General features: G+C 38.3%; 2 protein-coding genes across 3 annotated transcripts in view; both read left to right on the top strand.

Moving 5' to 3' along the window:
* itga9 (integrin, alpha 9) overlaps positions 1-8,410 on the top strand; it is an 87,577-nt gene extending 79,167 nt beyond the window's left edge. For both annotated transcript variants that reach the window (XM_066679436.1, XM_066679435.1), the window contains exons 27-28: positions 1,170-1,289; positions 6,326-8,410. In XM_066679436.1, coding sequence (XP_066535533.1) covers positions 1,170-1,289; positions 6,326-6,424 — 219 coding nt within the window. In that variant the 3' untranslated portion in view covers positions 6,425-8,410. The remainder of the gene's footprint in view (positions 1-1,169; positions 1,290-6,325) is intronic.
* Positions 8,411-11,648: 3,238 nt separating this feature from the next.
* Positions 11,649-16,103, top strand: LOC136705038 (catenin alpha-2). Its single transcript, XM_066678256.1, has 4 exons — positions 11,649-11,839; positions 13,583-13,766; positions 13,904-15,976; positions 16,086-16,103. The coding sequence occupies exons 1-4, from the start codon at positions 11,649-11,651 to the stop codon at positions 16,101-16,103; spliced, it is 2,466 nt and encodes an 821-aa protein (XP_066534353.1).
* Positions 16,104-17,553: the final 1,450 nt, after the last annotated feature.

The raw sequence follows: 17,553 nt of genomic DNA, 5'->3' as shown, positions 1-17,553 counted from the left end.
TATTTCTGGTTATAGGTGCTTTTCTGTCTGTTGCTGTATAGTTAAAATGGCTAGAGTACCACAAATACACTTTATGCTTGTAATTAAATAGGGTGTTACTGTGTTTATCACTAGAGGCCCAGAGAGCCCATGTGAATATCCAACAGCTCAGAAGGTGTGTGTGTGTGTGTGTGTGTGTGTGTGTTTGAAAGAGAGAGTGAGAGAGTTGTGTCTGAGAGAGAAAAGAGAGATTGTGTGAATCACTAGAAGACAGAGAAGATGTGAATATCCCTCAGCATAGAAGCTGTGTTTGTGTGTGTATGAGAGAGATAGAGTGAGAGAGTGAAAGAGAGAGAGAGTGAGATAGAGAGATGGGTGTGCGTGTGAGTGACTTGATTTCATGACAATAGTGTAAATGTAAATTACACTTTTTGTTTTGCCCAAGAGACAAAAATGCCTATAATTACCATTTCCATTTAATAAAGGATTTGAAAAATTTGTACATCTTTGCATGGTTTTATTTACATTTTGCATAGCTTCCCAATATTTGTGCAAATTGGGCTTGTAGAAGCAAATTTATTTTCTTTGTTTTAGTTTACTAAGCTGCAGACTTTACAGCTTAAATCGTTTTAAGGTCATGTAACCCATGTGATGTTGAGAAAAAATTTTGTGGGTGTGTGATTATGTGTAATATGAGTATTCTTAATCATTGGAAGTAATAATACATTTTTTTAATGCTTAACTCTGTGTTTGATGTTTGTTTGTTTTTTTGTTTGATATTGCAGTTAACTCATCAGATTGCCTATATTTAGGATTTTTCATTGCTATAATTAAAACCTCTTTTTCCATATCTCATCATTTAGTGTGGCCTCACTCTTATGAAATTTTAGCATTATAGGCTAATTATAGGCCAGTATTAGAGTCGTTTTTGACTTGAATATGTATTTGTTTAAAATACAATACAAGTATTTTTCGATTATTGCGAATATTGCGATTTTGTCTGCAATAATGTCTGTCTATTAAATTATTGGCCTCAATGAAAACAAATGATTTTTTTTGTGTCTGCACTGGACTGTATGAGATTATGATGGGCCTTGTTAGGACTTGTCTAAATCGTGTGTTCATGGGTATGTGGCAGAGAAAGAGAGAGAGACCATTTGTAAATGTCTCATCTCTTTGTTATCTTGCAGCTGGTGTTTGAGGCACTACACAGTCAGGAGCCCAGGGGTTATGTGGTGGGCTGGATCATCGCCATCAGCCTGCTGGTGGGAATCCTCATCTTCCTCCTGCTGGCTGTCCTGCTCTGGAAGGTACCGCATTAGTCTGCCAATGAAAAACTAATCTACTCTCACATAAAATTCTTGTGAATTTAACATTTAGTAAGTGAAAGAAAGTTTCAGGTGCTTTCACCATTTAATTGCTGACCTAGGTACTTTATTAATTGGATTGTCAGATGTTTGACATAGCCACTATCAGGTAGTGATTCGGCTATAGGAAGGAGCTAAATTTGCTTTATGTCAGATTTTATTAGCTAATATCCACAAAGAAACTGTGTATGAATTATGTCTCACTATGTTTTTACTTGGTTTACAGTATGACTAGCATGCTCTTTGTCATAGCTTAAGGGTTGAGATACCACAAAGACAATTGACTTTAGCAGTTATCAAAAAACCCACTAAAATTCTAAAGAATCAGTAGCAGAAGAAGTAAAAATTTCAGAAGAACAACGCAAAGACAAAAACAGTTGTCTATGAGACAGCAGTAATTTGTGAGACATAAAGTGGCAAGTGATCAAATTCAGATTAGGGATTTCATGGTACCAGAACTGGTGGACATTAGAAAATACTACACTGTGAGAAAAACTGTCACTGATATGGTACCCTTAAGGTTACATATTCAGTATCTTTACTGTTAGGGAACATAATTTTACTTTATTCTATTATAATTTTAAAATTGTGTTGATTTCATGTCTCATCTCCGGGACTTATATTATTTTCTTTAATTTACACAGTTCTATAATGAAATCTTACATCTTACATCAAATATTTACATCTCCCTTTGGAGAAGAGAATGTAATGTACCTTTAGTGGACAAAACTGGACTTTTAAACCATTGGTGTACCTTTTAAAGAAAGACTGAAATTTTCAGGGATGGCACGGTGGCGCAGCAGGTAGTGTCGCAGTCACACAGCTCCAGGGGCCTGGAGGTTGTGGGTTTGATTCCCGCTCCGGGTGACTGTCTGTGAGGAGTTGGTGTGTTCTCCCTGTGGCCGCGTGGGTTTCCTCCGGGTGCTCCGGTTTCCTCCCACATTCCAAAAACACATGATGCAGGTGGATACCTCCAGGGTGTATTCCCGCCTTGCGCCCAATGAATCCAGGTAGGCTCTGGACCCACCGCGACCCTGAACTGGATAAGCGGTTACAGATAATGAATGAATGAAAATTTCAGAACGTGAGGACAAACCCCCCCCCCCCCCCCCCCCTTTCAGCCAATAATGTCACTTTTTCACCGCATGGGTCCTGCTCTAATCGACTCGACTCTATATGGCTCCGCATGGCACAGCTTGTTGCTTTTCCACTGGCAGGGCTCCCCTGCAAAATGGACCTGGTGACGTTGCAAAACCCTGTTTCTTACAGGAATCAATGGCTTTTCAAAAACCACAACGGCAATGGAAAATGTAGGCACTGTTTACTCATCGTGTATTCATGTGATTTAAGAGATTTTACAAGCAGCAAGTTTGTGCTGGATTTGAATGAGCTCTGCATTTCGCAGAGATTCACATGGCTCTGGCCAATGAGAGCTCTGCAGGGTTCACACCAGGTACTACATCATTTAGTACCTACTCGGCATGGTTGGAACCCCGGGGGACCTGGGACTGAAAACCTGCCCAGTTCCAGGGACCAAGTACCAGATTTGGCCAGGGTAAAAGCAAAAGAGCCGTGCCGAGACAAGTAGAGTCATGTAGGTTCTATGCAGTGGAAAAGAGCCATTAGTGGACTATTAGCCACTAATATTCCATAAAAAGATGTGTGAGTTGCTAGAAAGGCTGGATAGTGTCACAATGTATATGGATGACATTGTAGTTTTTGGCAAAGACATGCCACAGCATGACTGTCACCTACAGGAAGTCTTGGCAAAAAGGCTGCAATTAAGCAAAGAAAAGTGTGTATTCAGACATTTATTATCTTTATCTGTAACCGCTTATCTAGTTCAGGGTCGCAGTTGGTCCAGAGCCTACCTGGAATCATTGGGCACAAGGCAGGAATACACCCTGGAGGGGGCGCCAGTCCTTCACAGGGCAACACAGACACACATGTTCACACACTTTTGAGTCACCAATCCACCTACCGACGTGTGTTTTTGGACTGTGGGAGGAAACCGGAGCACCCAGAGGAAACCGACAGACACAGGGAGAACACACCAACTCCTCACAGACAGTCACCCAAAGCGGGAATTGAACCCACAACCTCCAAGCCCCTGCTGCGCCACCATGCTGCCCTGTATTCAGACAGAAATGACTTAATTTCTTAGGCCATGTGATCGATGCCCTGTGAAGGACCGGCGCCCCCTCCAGGGTATGTTCCTGCCTTGTGCCCAATGATTCCAGGTAGGCTCTGGACCCACCACGACCCTGAACTGAATAAGCGGTTACATATAATGAATGAATGAAAGAAAAACTAATAATAATAATGCCTCAGCCATAATGTGCTGCCAAATAAAAAAAAAGTTTATTTTATAATTTGCTTTTTTTCTTTATTTTGTATCTTGATTTATTGGTTGATTTCTCTGCCCTTCATTGGTGAATAAGTTTCTTATTGAACTCTCCAGAGCCCGCTATTTGGCTGGCATCGAGTAAACGAGCATTCACAAACGTGCATATACTCTGCCATTCACGCACCACGCATTTGCACCATATTATTACTAGAGCTTATCTCATGCTAAATACCAGCTTCTGACAAATTAATTAATTAATTTAAAAAACAATAAATCTTGTGCCAACATTTTGGCCTAGTTCTGCATGGCCACTTCTGAATCTCTTCTGAAGCACAGACTGCAGCCTGTCCCTCCCCACCCCCCTCTATGAGGGTCTTCACCCCACCCCCTCTATAGTTGTCTCGTGCCCTGTGGGTCTAATTCAGTCACACACACTTCTCTTATGAACGAGTGCTTTTCTTGGAGTGATAGCTTGAGGGGGTAATTGAAAGTTCCCAGCCTGCCTTAAAGGACTATGAAAAGGACAAAGCAAAGTGCAGATGATATTTTACACCATTCCCTCCACACCAGGACTAAGGATCTCCAAAGGGAAATGGCAATCAAACTGATTTCCAGAGGTCTATTTAATACAAATCATTCTTTTCTTTTCTGCTCCATGGTTTTCCACTGGGAATACCACAACGCAACCCTGGAATGTTGGTATAGGGATATGTTTCCCTCCTATTCCCCAAGACACTGAAACTGCCAAAACAAACCCCCTTTACAACAGCTGCACATGCCCAGCAATGCTTAGTTCAGGAAATGCCTGAGGAGAGCAGAGGTCTAGATCAATAAACAGCACTCAAAGCAAAGACAAATCCACTGAGTCACCCAGAGAGGAACATCATTTTTACAGTTATGACACTTACTGTTCTTTATACTACCTCCATTCATGTATTTAGCCCACACCCTGCGAAGGACTGGTACCCACTCTAGGGTGTGTTCCCGCCTTGTGCCCTGTGTTTCTGTGTAGACTTTGGACCCAAAGTCCAATCCACTAAACTGGATATGCAGTTACAGGCAATGAATGAATAAACTATTTCCAAAAATTTTGGGACGGGGCATATTTACCACTGTTAGTGTTTTTTGTTTCATAATACACCAAACTTTAGCAATGGGTGACAGGTCTGGATTACTTTAGCACCCAGATTTTGCATTTGATGAATGTGGACTGACCTCATCTAAAATACTGTCTGGTAGCATGTTGCTCCAAAACCTGTATATATTGTTCAGATGCTGTTTTTAACTGTGCACTTATAACAAATTAGGGAGTCCCGCTACTTCAGCACGGAGGATGCAGAATCTGATTTCCAAAACAAATGTAAAAATATGATTTTTTGGGACTTTTCCACATTACCTCTGTTCATCTTAAGTAAACTTTGGCCCAGAGAACTGCATTACTAGAGATTTCTCTGGATTCTTCGAATCTTTTAATTGTACGGTGTACCATTGATGATAAAATCCTCAAGTTCCATTTTAAGTTGAGAAACTTTATTCTGGAATTGTTTCACTATTTGTCATTTAATTTGCCAATACATTTAACATGGGCATATAAACTCAGCACAAAAAGTAAGGAAATTTTTGTTTTGTACATTATTTTTTTGTTGTAACCAAACAGCGCAAACAGGCCTGACAATGAAGGGCAGTCATGGCAGGCCTCCTGGCAGCCTGATGAGACTGGAGATTGGCTGATTGCAGCACCTGGTGGTACCAGAAGCTCAAAACAAGTGTCAATAGCAACAGCAAAATAAGTAGTTTGGCATTGGCAGAGAGAATTTGGCTAATTTTTCATGGGCACAACTCACATACTCAGCTCTACTGCTCATTCCACAAATGCATGTTCCTTACAAATGTGGCACCATTTAAAAGGGAAATTAACAGGATTTCCAACTATAATATTTATTGCCAAGAAGTATTGTTACAACAAAGAAATAATCTTATTTCTAGTTTAATTACTTTGAAATTAATTTTTTATTTACACTTAGCATAGCGTCCCAACAATTTTGAATATGGGTTAGTAGATTTCTTATCAATGGAACATTTGTGGACCTGAATCACACGTCTTACAGCACAATGGGAATCTTTTTAAGTGGTGTTTGATATTTCATGTGATGTGGCCATTTAAAAACTATATTAAATACTTTTTTCTGCCCACACACCCCAGGCAATATTTATTTCTGCTACTTACTTTTGCATAATCTGATGCGATACAGTTGTTACAGAACTTACTAGGAATCAGTGGGCACAAGGCAGGAACACACCCTGGATAGAGCAGGGCATAAAGCAGGCTTGTGCATGATCTTGTTGATTTTTTTTCAGATGTAAATATGTCACCTATATATATATATAAACATAGTGTAAAAACTTCCATAGTTTTTGTTATTTGCTATCAGTTCTCTGTCAAGATTGTTTGTAAAGAAAAAAATATACAAGTTTCTCTTTGATACACAAGATAGCAAAAGTGGTAGGATGTGTTTTTCATCTGACAGTAATTGCTCCCTTTGTAGGAAGGGCAATATCTATCTGTCCTTTGGAATAAAATGGGTGTGTAGCCAGTAAATATGCTGACATGTTGCAAATATCTTATCTGCAGATGGGCTTCTTCAGGCGGCGCTACAGAGAAATTATAGAGGCAGAAAAGCACAGGAAAAACAGTGATGAGAGCTGGGACTGGGTCCAGAAGAGCCAATGAGAGCTGGGGGTGCTTCCAGAAGATTCAATAAGCTGCTACCTTCACCTTGGCCAAGCCCTAAGACACAAACCCTACAGTCTTCCATATGTGGAAGAGAAGAATATTCTCCAAGTTTTTTGGAGATTTGACACTTTTTCTGTAGGTGGTGATCAAACTGACATTTCCGTTGACAGTGTGGTTCACCAAAGAAGACTCTGTATTGGAATTTCTTATATTCCAGTAAAGGTGGCCTCCTGCCAGTTGAACTGGAAACACAGAAGGAGAGGATTGAAGATTTTCGCAGAAGAATATGGACATTGTGTCAAACTTAACAGACCATAAATACCCTCAGGGCGCTGATTAAGAGCAAATATATATATTTTTTGTACATGCATTTCATGTTGTATAGATGACAGCTTCAGGAGGGCTTGAAGCATTTTTTCCCTCATCTTCCTTCAGATGTAACTTTTTGGGGTTGACTTTTGAAAGCACTGATCACTGATAAATGCCGCAGAGCTGATGCTCTTCCTTCAGTTCTTCCTCTTTCAGATCTTTAAGATAGACAGAAATGGAAGTGTTATATGAAGTATATTAGAGGATTTGAAGGCAGCAGTATCTTAAAATGAATGGTGGTACCTTTTTATTAGTTAATTACATCCCAAATTCTCAAGAAAAAAAACGGTTATCACTTGCACAATCTGTCGTCAGGCTGCATATTGCACTGGATGATACTCATAAAAGATCTGAAGGTTTGATAAAAAGATCTGCATTAAATTTTTGTAACCCACACCCCTCTCCATTTTTTGGAAAGTCTTTATTTCTAAATACGGACATCTTGGAAGTGGATTAGCATAGAATATCTTAATGCAGTAGTGCCAAAGTCTAGCTCAAGCACAAATTATTTTTTGTTTATTATAGAATGTTTCAGCATTTCCCTCTAAATCAATTCAAGCAGTAATATTAATAAAATGGATACATGTGATTACCTTACTCTCAAAAGCCTCTGGTCAAATAATCACACCTAAAAATAGGTGAGAATGTGCGGCAATTTATAACTGGGCCTAAGCTAACTTTCTCTGGGGCTTATGGGAAAAGCCTGTTTTAACTCAACACTTTGGAATGCAAGAACTCCCTTAGAACTTCCATCTGTTACAAAGCGCAGCCACAGTCATGATCAGAGATGTACAGTTAGTTGGTGAAAGTACTTTAAAAATCACTGCAAATTGGAAGAAAAGCCTGTTTTAAAAAAGAAAAGTAGTGACAGAGAAAATACAAGGTACAAGAGTAAATCATAAAACAGTGGAGTCTCTAATCCTGAGACCTAATTAACTAACTAACTGCAATTCTAGGCACATTTTTACTTCAAGTTTTTAACTTCAAGTTGCCATACCTATGACTGTTTTCAAACATGGATTATTTCTTACAATCTAAACTATGCAACAATTATTTCTTTTCTTGTTGAATGAAAATGAGGCCAAATATGTATGTGACACATTCTTGAAAATTAGCGTGTTATTTAGATAACTTAAATAAAGGCTATTTTTATTGGCGCTGTAATTCACTGAAGACTAATACTGTATTTTGTTCAGGTATGTTGATACCATTTGATGAATTACACCAAGTTTTATACCAAAGCTGTTTTATACCAAAGTTATTTCACTGCTTATCATTCAGATATCTTGACTTTAATGGTATCTGAAAGATTCACATGCAGAAAGTATGTATATTTGACCTATTACATCACTGGCATGGCAACCACAAATTCACATTTCTCTTCTGGACCTGGCCTAGTTATTTTTACAGGTGTTTAACAGAGAGAGAAATACTTAACTTTGTAAATGTAGAGTAACGGTTTATTTTCACCAGCATCACCATTATCACCTGTTCTGAGTAAACTACTGTCACAGATTTTCATTGGTTGTAAATGCATTGAGATGTTTGTTGTAAAAGCTAATGTGTATGTTGCATATTTATCTATTGATTTTCCCAGTTTAAAATTAAAGTTCACAAGCTAGTGTCTTTTGTTTGTGTGCCTCTGAAGTTTTGTGAGCCAGAGGGCAATTTTTGTAGTCTGGACGCCCTCTAGTGCATTAAATGTTGAATGATAATTTACACTGATCGACAATAACATTATGACCACCTCCTTGTTTCTACACTCACTGTTCCTTCTCTCAGCTCTACTGACCATACAGGAGCACTTTGTAGTTTTGTAGTTACAGACTCTAGTCTACTTGTTGTTTTATGTACCTTATTTCCCCTCTTTCACCCTGTTTTTCAGGTCAGGACCATCACAGAGCAGGTATGATTTGGGTTGTGTATCATTCTCAGCGCTGCAGTGACACTGACATGGTGATGACGTGTTAACGTGTGTTGTGCTGGTACAAGTGGATCAGGAGTTTTTAAACAATATGTCCACTCATTGTCCACTCTTTTAGACACCTACCTTTTTGGGCCACCTTGTAGACGCAAAGTCAGAGACAGTTGCTCATCTGCTGCCGCACAATTTGTGCTGATCATCATCTAGTTGGCTGGATATTTTTGGTTGGTGGACTATTCTCAGTCCAGCAGTGACATTGAGCTTTAAAAACTCCAGCAGCACAGCAATGTAATGGTCCTGTTGAGGTCCTGACCATTGAAGAACAGGGTGAAAGGGGGCAAACAGTGTATACCGGGCAACAGCTGGACTCCAGTCTGTAACTACAGAACTACATAGTGCTCCTGTGGACAGTGAACCTGAGGGAATAGACAGTGTAGAAACAAAGACGTGGTCATAATGTTATGTTTGATCAGTGTATCTTTGTTTAGATAAAGAGACAGTTTCCTAAAAGTCTAAGTACACAAGTAATCGGCTTACAGGTTAAATCAGATCTAGATTATTTTTAGAGCCAAATAGCTTTTTTCATTTCACATTAAAATCCACATCATTATAAGAGGCGAGGAGTAACATTTACTTAAAAATACGTAAAAAATTAATTTTGATTTTTCTGAATTGGGAATTGAGTACTTGTTTAAATGGCTTCTTCTGTACTTTTGCTTTTTTAAAATAGTTTTTTATTGTGTCATTATTTTGCCCTAGTATCTTTTTTGTCCATTACCTTTATTTGACCATGGATTTATACCCTATCCACATTTGACTATTTTTTCTGAAACACCTACCTAAACCTAGTTCCAATTTAAACTAGTTTACTTATTTTACTGGATTTATTTATTCCTTTTGAATCTGCAGCAAACCAATTTTCGGGTCAGATTACATTAGTTGCCATTAGACACGAGCACCAACTACACAGTTCTCCAGCAAATAAACTGAATTATTTATTTATCCTTCTACATTACAGCAAGCTGCAAGGAGCTGCTACAACATCAGGTAATGACATCAGGTAAAATAGTTTGTTTTATATATATATATATATATATATATATATATATATATATATATTTTATATAGTTATCCTAATTTACAAGCTTTGTCAATACCTTTAGAACTAATTATTCTATCTTTAAATGTTTACATTTATTCTTTGTAAATATAAATGTTAAAACCTAAATGCAATTTACTCTTTTGCCTGTTTTCACTTCTACTGTGAAAGATTCCTAAAGAGATTTTATGCCATTTACTTAAGGTAAAGGGGAAATGTTGGTGACAGTGCTTTTTTTAAAACAAAAAAACATGCCTTATTTATAAAAGATTTTTTTAAAACTTATTTTTCTGTACAGTACACTTTACGAGAGAATCTAATTATATTAGTAGTGACTGAGTGAATGAGTTTATGCCCTGTAGGTCCCCAACAGAGCTACCCATGTTTAAAATAGGTTTATTATAGAATATTTGATAAATCCAGGCCAATAGTTGTCAGTTTAATGTCTGTTTCAGTCAATATATAAGGGCTATTGGCTTCTGTAAATGAGGACAAACCTCTGTGAAACTGTGTGGGTGTTTGAGTTTAATAAATGTCAGATTTTTTTTTCTCCTGCTGACAATGTTTAGAGCTTTGTATATATTTATATGAAATATATTGACAGTTCATGTTCAAACCAGTTCCAGAAAAGTTCTGACATTTTATTAAATGTAAAATATCTACAACACAATTACCAAAATATTTTGGAACAAAGGTATATTTATCACTGTGGTACATCACAGGATACCAATGGTTAAAATATTTACAAATTGAATTGTTGTGTATTCTTGCTTGACACAAAGGTCCTTTCATCATTAGAACAGATAACATTCATTTTTATGAAAAAAAAAACAGCTAAAACCTGGACCATCTAATTTGAACATGGGCTTAGAAAACTCATTAACCATCCACATAAAATTGAAGAATGGTTTCTCTTTGTCTAATGGACTTTTTGGTTGCACTTGTGATGTAGTGGTGGGCTGTGTTGTGAGACTCTCAAAATTATCTGGCTATATTCATCACATTAACATGACAGTTTCTTTTGCCATGCCATCTGAGGGCTCAAAGGTAATGCACTTCAACAGTGTTGCCCTATAGATAGAGATTTTTGCAGATTACTTCATTTTAGCATTTTATGACATTATGTAAATTATATGGTTAAATGTAGTCTTGCATTGAACAATTCAAAAGTTGTTTTTGAACTGTATGACAATACTCATACAAAGTCACCTGCTTATTATGGGATGTTTTATGATTCAGATGTATGTTGAATAGGGTGGCACTGTGGTAGTGTTGCAGTCACACAGCTCCAGGATCCTGGGGTTGTGGGTTCCAATCCTGCTCAGAGTGACTGCCTGTGAGTGGTCCGGTGTGTTCTCCCAGTGTCCATGTGGGTTTCCTCCAGGTGCTCTAGTTTCCTCCCACGTTGGTAGGTGGATTGGCTACTCAAAAAGTGTCCATAGGTGTGAGTGTGTGTCACCCTGTGATAGATTGGCACCCCCTCTAGGGTGTATTCCTGCCTTGTGCACCCAGTGATTCTGGGTAGGCTCTGGACCCACCGTGACCCTGAATTGGATAAGCGGTTATAGACAATGAATGAATGCTTGTATCTTGATTAGTCTATAAACTTTCACTTTTTTGCTTCTATCACAACTTTGCAAGCAGCAAATTTCATTTTTAAATATTTACAAATAAAATTCAGTTGTTCAGTTAAAACACTAGAAATCTTTTCTAAAACAACACAAAAAAAAAATTTAAAAAAATGTCCCAACTTTTTCTGGAAATGGAATTTGTATACTGTATGAGATAAGCTTGAATGGAATAGTGAAATTATGTTTCTCTTGGAAGTGATGGTGCTGGCAGGGGACGGCTTGATACAAACTTGCTCAATAGAGCAGGTTGTGGCCCCCATTGCCACTCACCTGTGTTATCTCAAGTTGCTGTCAGAGAATGAGGAGTGGTCAGAACAATTTACTCAGCTGGAGACTGCTGCATATGCTGTGGCCAAGACTTCCAAAAACATGGCTCTGATAGCATCAAGGTTTGTTTATCATATTCCTCTGAGTGCATGTAAAATACATCAGTGACCAAATTTAGAAGAGTAAAATAATTATATATGGCAGGTTATATAGGTATGTACACACCTGCTCAAACAACGTTACTACTAGATTTTCTTCTCAGATGGCTTTACATTAGATGTTAGAATATTTCTGTAAGCTTTTGATGTCATTCATCCACAAAATCTTTAGGGAGGTCAGGCACTGCTGTTGTATGATTGGTTATGAATCACATGAATCCCATCCCAAAAGGTGGGAGCTCAGTTATTCCAGAGTATTACTTTCCCACCTACTGTTGGTGGGCTTCATTGCCCTTCTATCACTTGGACTTGTGTACTATTGCTCAAGAGAGTCCCTTTCTATTTCATGTTACATGGTACAAACTGAGCACAATTAAATATGTATCCAACATGAGTGCACCTTAAAGAAACCAAAGTCATTCTTTTGAAGAACTGTCTCCAAACATATGGGCATTTATTCTATTTTATTAAATAGTCATTTATTTTACAATGATAATTTCTAATAGTATGCATATTCTAATGTAAGGGCAATGGCATTTTCTGACATCTCAAACTTTTGAAACTTAGTATTTGTTTTCAAAACATTTGTTTTCAATCAGTTTCCATGATCTCAAAATCCTTATGTGTGTAAAAACAATATGTGATTTTGAATCAAATTTTTCTATAAAATTATTGGCAGAACCTAAGGAAGGTCAACAGGTCAGTGACATGTTCATGTTTTAAAATATCAAAGTTTTTCAGAGGTTTGTCACTCTGTGAAACACTGCATGGACAAATATTTAAACAATTCAAGAATAACATTTCTCAAATTAAAATATTATATAAAACTTGGGGATTTTTAATCTATTGAACATAATCAATTAGATAGATAAACCTCTATATACAAGAAACAAGGCCCAAAACCAATATTTGCCCTCAGACTGAGCTGAATTAAAACAAATTAGTTTCTGTAGTAGAAGTCACTGCATGTGCTCAGAAACACTAAATAAGACCAGTCTGTGAACAAAGTTCTCATCTGCTTCCACAAATGCAAGTTAAATCTCTATCATGCAAAGACGACCCAGGAATATAAATTCTTTTTGGAACCATGGATCTTTAACCCAGATTTATTCTGGGTTAAAGAGGAGTGGGACTATCCAACTCATTATAAGTGCACAGTTCAAAAGTCAGCATATGTGATGGTATGGGGGTGTATTAGTGCTAAAGATGTGTGACTGCACATATTTGAAAGCACCGCAAATGCTGAATGATAGTTACATGTTTTAGAGCACCATGCTGCCATCCAGGCAATGTCTTTTTCTGGGTAGACCTTGCTTATTTCCTTCGCACAAGACAAGTCCACATCCTGCAAATATTTCAAGCATATTATGAAGTGAAAATACTATAACGGCACCCCAAGCTGCTCACCAGCTGAAATCTTACATTGAGAAAGAAAGAGAAAACATTTAACATTCAGAACTAAATCAATTGGTCTCCACAATTTCCAAACTTATACAGTGTGTTAAAAGTAGAGGTGATGCAACACAGCAGTAAAAATGTTCCTGTCCCAATGGAATGAGTTGTTTGGAATAAGTTGTTGGCATCAAATATCAAAAAAAAATAAGAAGGAAAAGAACTTCAACGTTTAAAATGCTGTCATTTTATTCATTTCAAGTGAAAATAGGGTTTAAATGATTTGCACAATTAATATGGTTTCTCTGTTCCCAGAGCGATAGTAGAGTCAGATGATGGTGTCATGAAGATGGAAATGAGTCCATTGCTGGAATCCCTAAAACTGTCAAGTCAGCATGTGATTCTAGCTGCCCAAAAACTCAGTATACAGCCAGATAATCCAGAACACAGAGAAGAACTTATTGAAGCCACTCAAAATGTCCTTCTAGGAGTTGTGAAGGTAATACTATGCAATATTTAGGGAAAATAAACAACCAGAGTATGTTTCATTATGTATTCTGGTGTATGGCATGTAGCTGATTAACCATAAGCTTTTACATTATATTGCCAGATTAAACTAATTGTGTATTGATACAGGTTCTTTTGGTGGAGGATGATGCAACATTAAGAAAGATAACTGCAGCTGCTCATTGGCTCCTGGAAAGCCTGACTCAAGTAGGAGCTGCTACAAATATACGATCACTACTAAAGATGTTTCAGGTATACTCCAAGGCAATGCAATTACTTCACAACTTGGTGATGGAGAGGATACCAGACCTACGCGACTGCAGGCAACAAGAGCATTTGAAAGCCTGTATGGAAACTCTGAAAAGATGCATCTCAATGCTCCACACTGCCATGTACACAACAATCAAACATCCAACCAGTGAGGAGGCTCAAGATGCAAAGAAATACATCCTCCATCAAGTTGCCACCACTGTAAATGACATCATAATCACACTCAAAACCAACTCTGGACACATGACCACAGGCTCGTGTGGATATTACACTGAAAAGAGGAAAGAGTTATTAAGATTGTTGTCCAACCCAGATTTCACTTTGCTTAAAGAAAGCAAATTTGACATATTACTCCGAGATCTGGTTTTCCACAGCATGGCTGTTGCTAACACTTCTCGTAGAGAAAATCATTCCAGTGTAAATGCAAACTGTCAACTTGTGCTCCAGCTGTGGTCAGAGGTGTCACAGCAGACAAAATTTTCCTTGAATAAGCAGAAATCAAAAGAATATGAAGAGAACTTGCTTGTGTCTTTAATGAAACAAATTCACAAGCTCGATGATGCAGTAGTAAAAGCAAGTCTATACCAGGTAATGGACTCTTTTTTAATCACTTCATGTCCTCTTGACCATTTGGTAAATACTATACATTATATTTCAGAAAATGAGTCAGATTCTGATTTGAAACTGGATACCATTCAACCTCTATCTGAAGTTTTCATAGCTCATGCAGACAAGATGGCTGAAGTAGCAAGCTTCATCTCAGCTTTAGCAAATGATGAGAAAAGTCTTGAGGGTGTGGAGAACTCCAGAGTTTGCCTTATGCGTCTCAAAGATGAAGTCACACCACTTTTGCTGGAGCTTGGAGGAGACTCAGTCCAGTACCAGGGAGCTCTGCATAAACTGATAAATGTCCAGCTGAGGTGGCTGGAAGAAAAAGAGCAACTCTTAAATGCATTTAGCAATGTCATTAATGTGAAGGCGTATATTCATCTTGCTGTTCAGGAGATGAAGTGTGACATGGACAACTGCATAAAGGCACATAAAGAGCAGGATTCTGTTCTAGTCAGCAGATGTATAAGCTCTTTCATTGGCCGGGTGAGTCAAGTAGTCAAGTTTGTAAGAAGACATGTTGATAAAAGTGATGACCCAATCTATCGTAATGGGTTGCTTGTACTGGTAAAGCAAGCTGAATATTCTGTTGCTGAAGTAACAGGGTATACATCAGATATTTTTAACACTTTTTTTGATGAGGAAGAGTTCTCGTCACTGGTTGACAGATTAACAGTGTCCATTAAGAACACTAACATTTTATGCGAAGGTTTAGATGGTCTACAGCATCCACATCTGCTAAGCCCATTGCGGGAAGGAGCACGGCAGTCTGCCATTAGTTCCCCAGTCCCTGCCATTACAGATCTTCAGATGTCAACAAATGATCAGGCCATTTCAGAGGATCTTCTTGGTGGTGATGAAAACTTGAAAATGAAAATGAAGTTCCAAAACAAACTTTCAGAAGATCCTGAACCAGCCAAAGTGTATCAGGCTGAGAATACGGAAGTGTTAATGGAGCCAACACTCATATTGGATTCCAAACCTGTCCAGACACCTCAAAGTATTGACTTGTTGCCCCTTTTGTGTGAAGTTGTTCGCATGACCAAAGGTAAAGATGTTGAAGCTCTAAACACAGCATGCACTGAGATTATAGAACTTTCCAGTTGCTATATCCAGGCAACAAAAGAGGCAGCCGGTATTGTAGACACAACTTGTATTCAAGAAATGGAAAGTCTTCGGTCAGAGCTAGTTGCTCTCACACCTCAGCTTGTTCAGACAGCACAGGAAACAGTCATGAACTCTGCCAAAAGCACAGATAACGTCTTTAGACACAGCACTCAATTTTCTGACCTCATCAAAAATACACGCAAGATCATGTTGCCTGTGACTGGAGTGTGGTACCATGCTATTCAAGCTATGGTTCATAGCCATACACCAAACATGGAAGACATTTGCATCCAAGAACTCAGTGAGGTTATGTGCTTGTGTGCAGACACTGCCCAGCTGGTAACATCAACAGATATTAGGGTAATAGGTGAGGGTACTGAGAGCATAGCATCTCTGTTCAGCAAGCTCCAAAAAGCTCAAACCAATACAAAGACCCTCACAGCCCTCCTTATTTCAAAACATGCTTGGCCTGATGAGCTGGATGGCCACTGTATTCTCTGGGCATTGTCCATCAAAGTCCTGCTGAATTCACTAGATAGGGTTTTAGGCACACCTCACAACAGGGGACAGCTTCAAAGCAGGCATCAGATGACACCCAAAAAAATTTTAGCAGCCATGTCTGAAAACTCTCTCAGAATCCAGGAAGCTGCAAGGCTGTCTTCTCTACACTGTAGCGAGAGCTTTAAAATAAGACTCAAAGAACTACAAGATGAGGTGAAGAAATTTACTGAAGTCTACTTACAGACTGGGGATGACCTTGGCGCCATGTCCCGATTAGGTGTCCTAACACTTGCAAAATCAGAGCTCCTACAGAGACAACTGCAGGTTAAAATGAGGGCACTTTCTTGTCTTTTGAGCAAAGTTAATAAGGAATATTCCACAGCGATTCAAAATGCTGTCTCCTTGGCTTGCTCAGTCATAATGAAAAGAGATTCCATTGAAAGTGAGTGGATTCGCACACAGTTTGAGGCCACGGCAGAACTGCTCTTGGAGAATGTTAAAACTGCCTCACATTCTGTCCAAGACTGTTTTAATTTTATCAGAGATCCACGAGTGCGGTCGAGCCTGAGATTCATAAATGATCATCTGTTGTTTCAGATGTCAGAAATAGTGAGTAGAGCAAAATTAATGGTGGAAACACAGACTGTCTTTGAGACTTTAAGCCTTGAAATTCAGACACAGTGTTGGTCAGCCAAAGCACACTACCTTGTATCAGAGCTGTATAAAGTTGATGGAATTCTTCTCAGTACAAAGGAGCGGATCAAGTTTTGCTTGCAAGGCAAAAAATCTACCAATGAATTGGAGACTGATGTAGCAATACAATCAATCACAAAGGAAACAACACTTCATAAACAAGGAATTTTGGAGCAAACAAAACCCATAAACACCCTCTCTGTAAGCAACCAAGATGCCAAAATTTTAACCAACATTTAACAATGGATTTTGTTAGAAAAAGACAGAATTTTCATGTCCATTAAAAGTGTTTTTTCTTTTGTTTTTTTTAATTAGGAGATTTTGTCTCAGAGGAAGAGCGCTGCAATGCCAGTATTCAGCTCTGTGGGTTCGACTCTCACTTATACCTCAGTGTTCCTGAAGCATGAGGCAGAAAGTTGGGATGCCCATGGTAATCAGATTGTCAAAGTGACCAAAGAAATGGCAGATAAAATTTACCATATGACCATGTACCTGAAAAGGAAAGGGCCTATTCAGGTAAAATGAACATCTTAACGTTTTATTAATTTTTGTGTATTATATACTATTTAAAATTGATAGCATTTTTTTTCTTGTTTTTC

Source organism: Hoplias malabaricus, chromosome 8, assembly GCF_029633855.1.
Source record: "Hoplias malabaricus isolate fHopMal1 chromosome 8, fHopMal1.hap1, whole genome shotgun sequence".
NCBI lineage: Eukaryota > Metazoa > Chordata > Actinopteri > Characiformes > Erythrinidae > Hoplias > Hoplias malabaricus.
Note: the sequence above shows the minus strand (reverse complement) of the source record. Positions and strands in the feature narration are given on the sequence as shown.

Excerpts from the sequence above, each read along its gene's own strand:
- LOC136705038 (XM_066678256.1), top strand. The coding sequence starts at position 11,649 with ATGGTGCTGGCAGGGGACGGCTTGATACAAACTTGCTCAATAGAGCAG. Across the intron at positions 11,840-13,582 it reads ATGGCTCTGATAGCATCAAG|AGCGATAGTAGAGTCAGATG; the intron begins GTTTGTTTATCA and ends CTCTGTTCCCAG. Across the intron at positions 13,767-13,903 it reads TCCTTCTAGGAGTTGTGAAG|GTTCTTTTGGTGGAGGATGA; the intron begins GTAATACTATGC and ends GTATTGATACAG.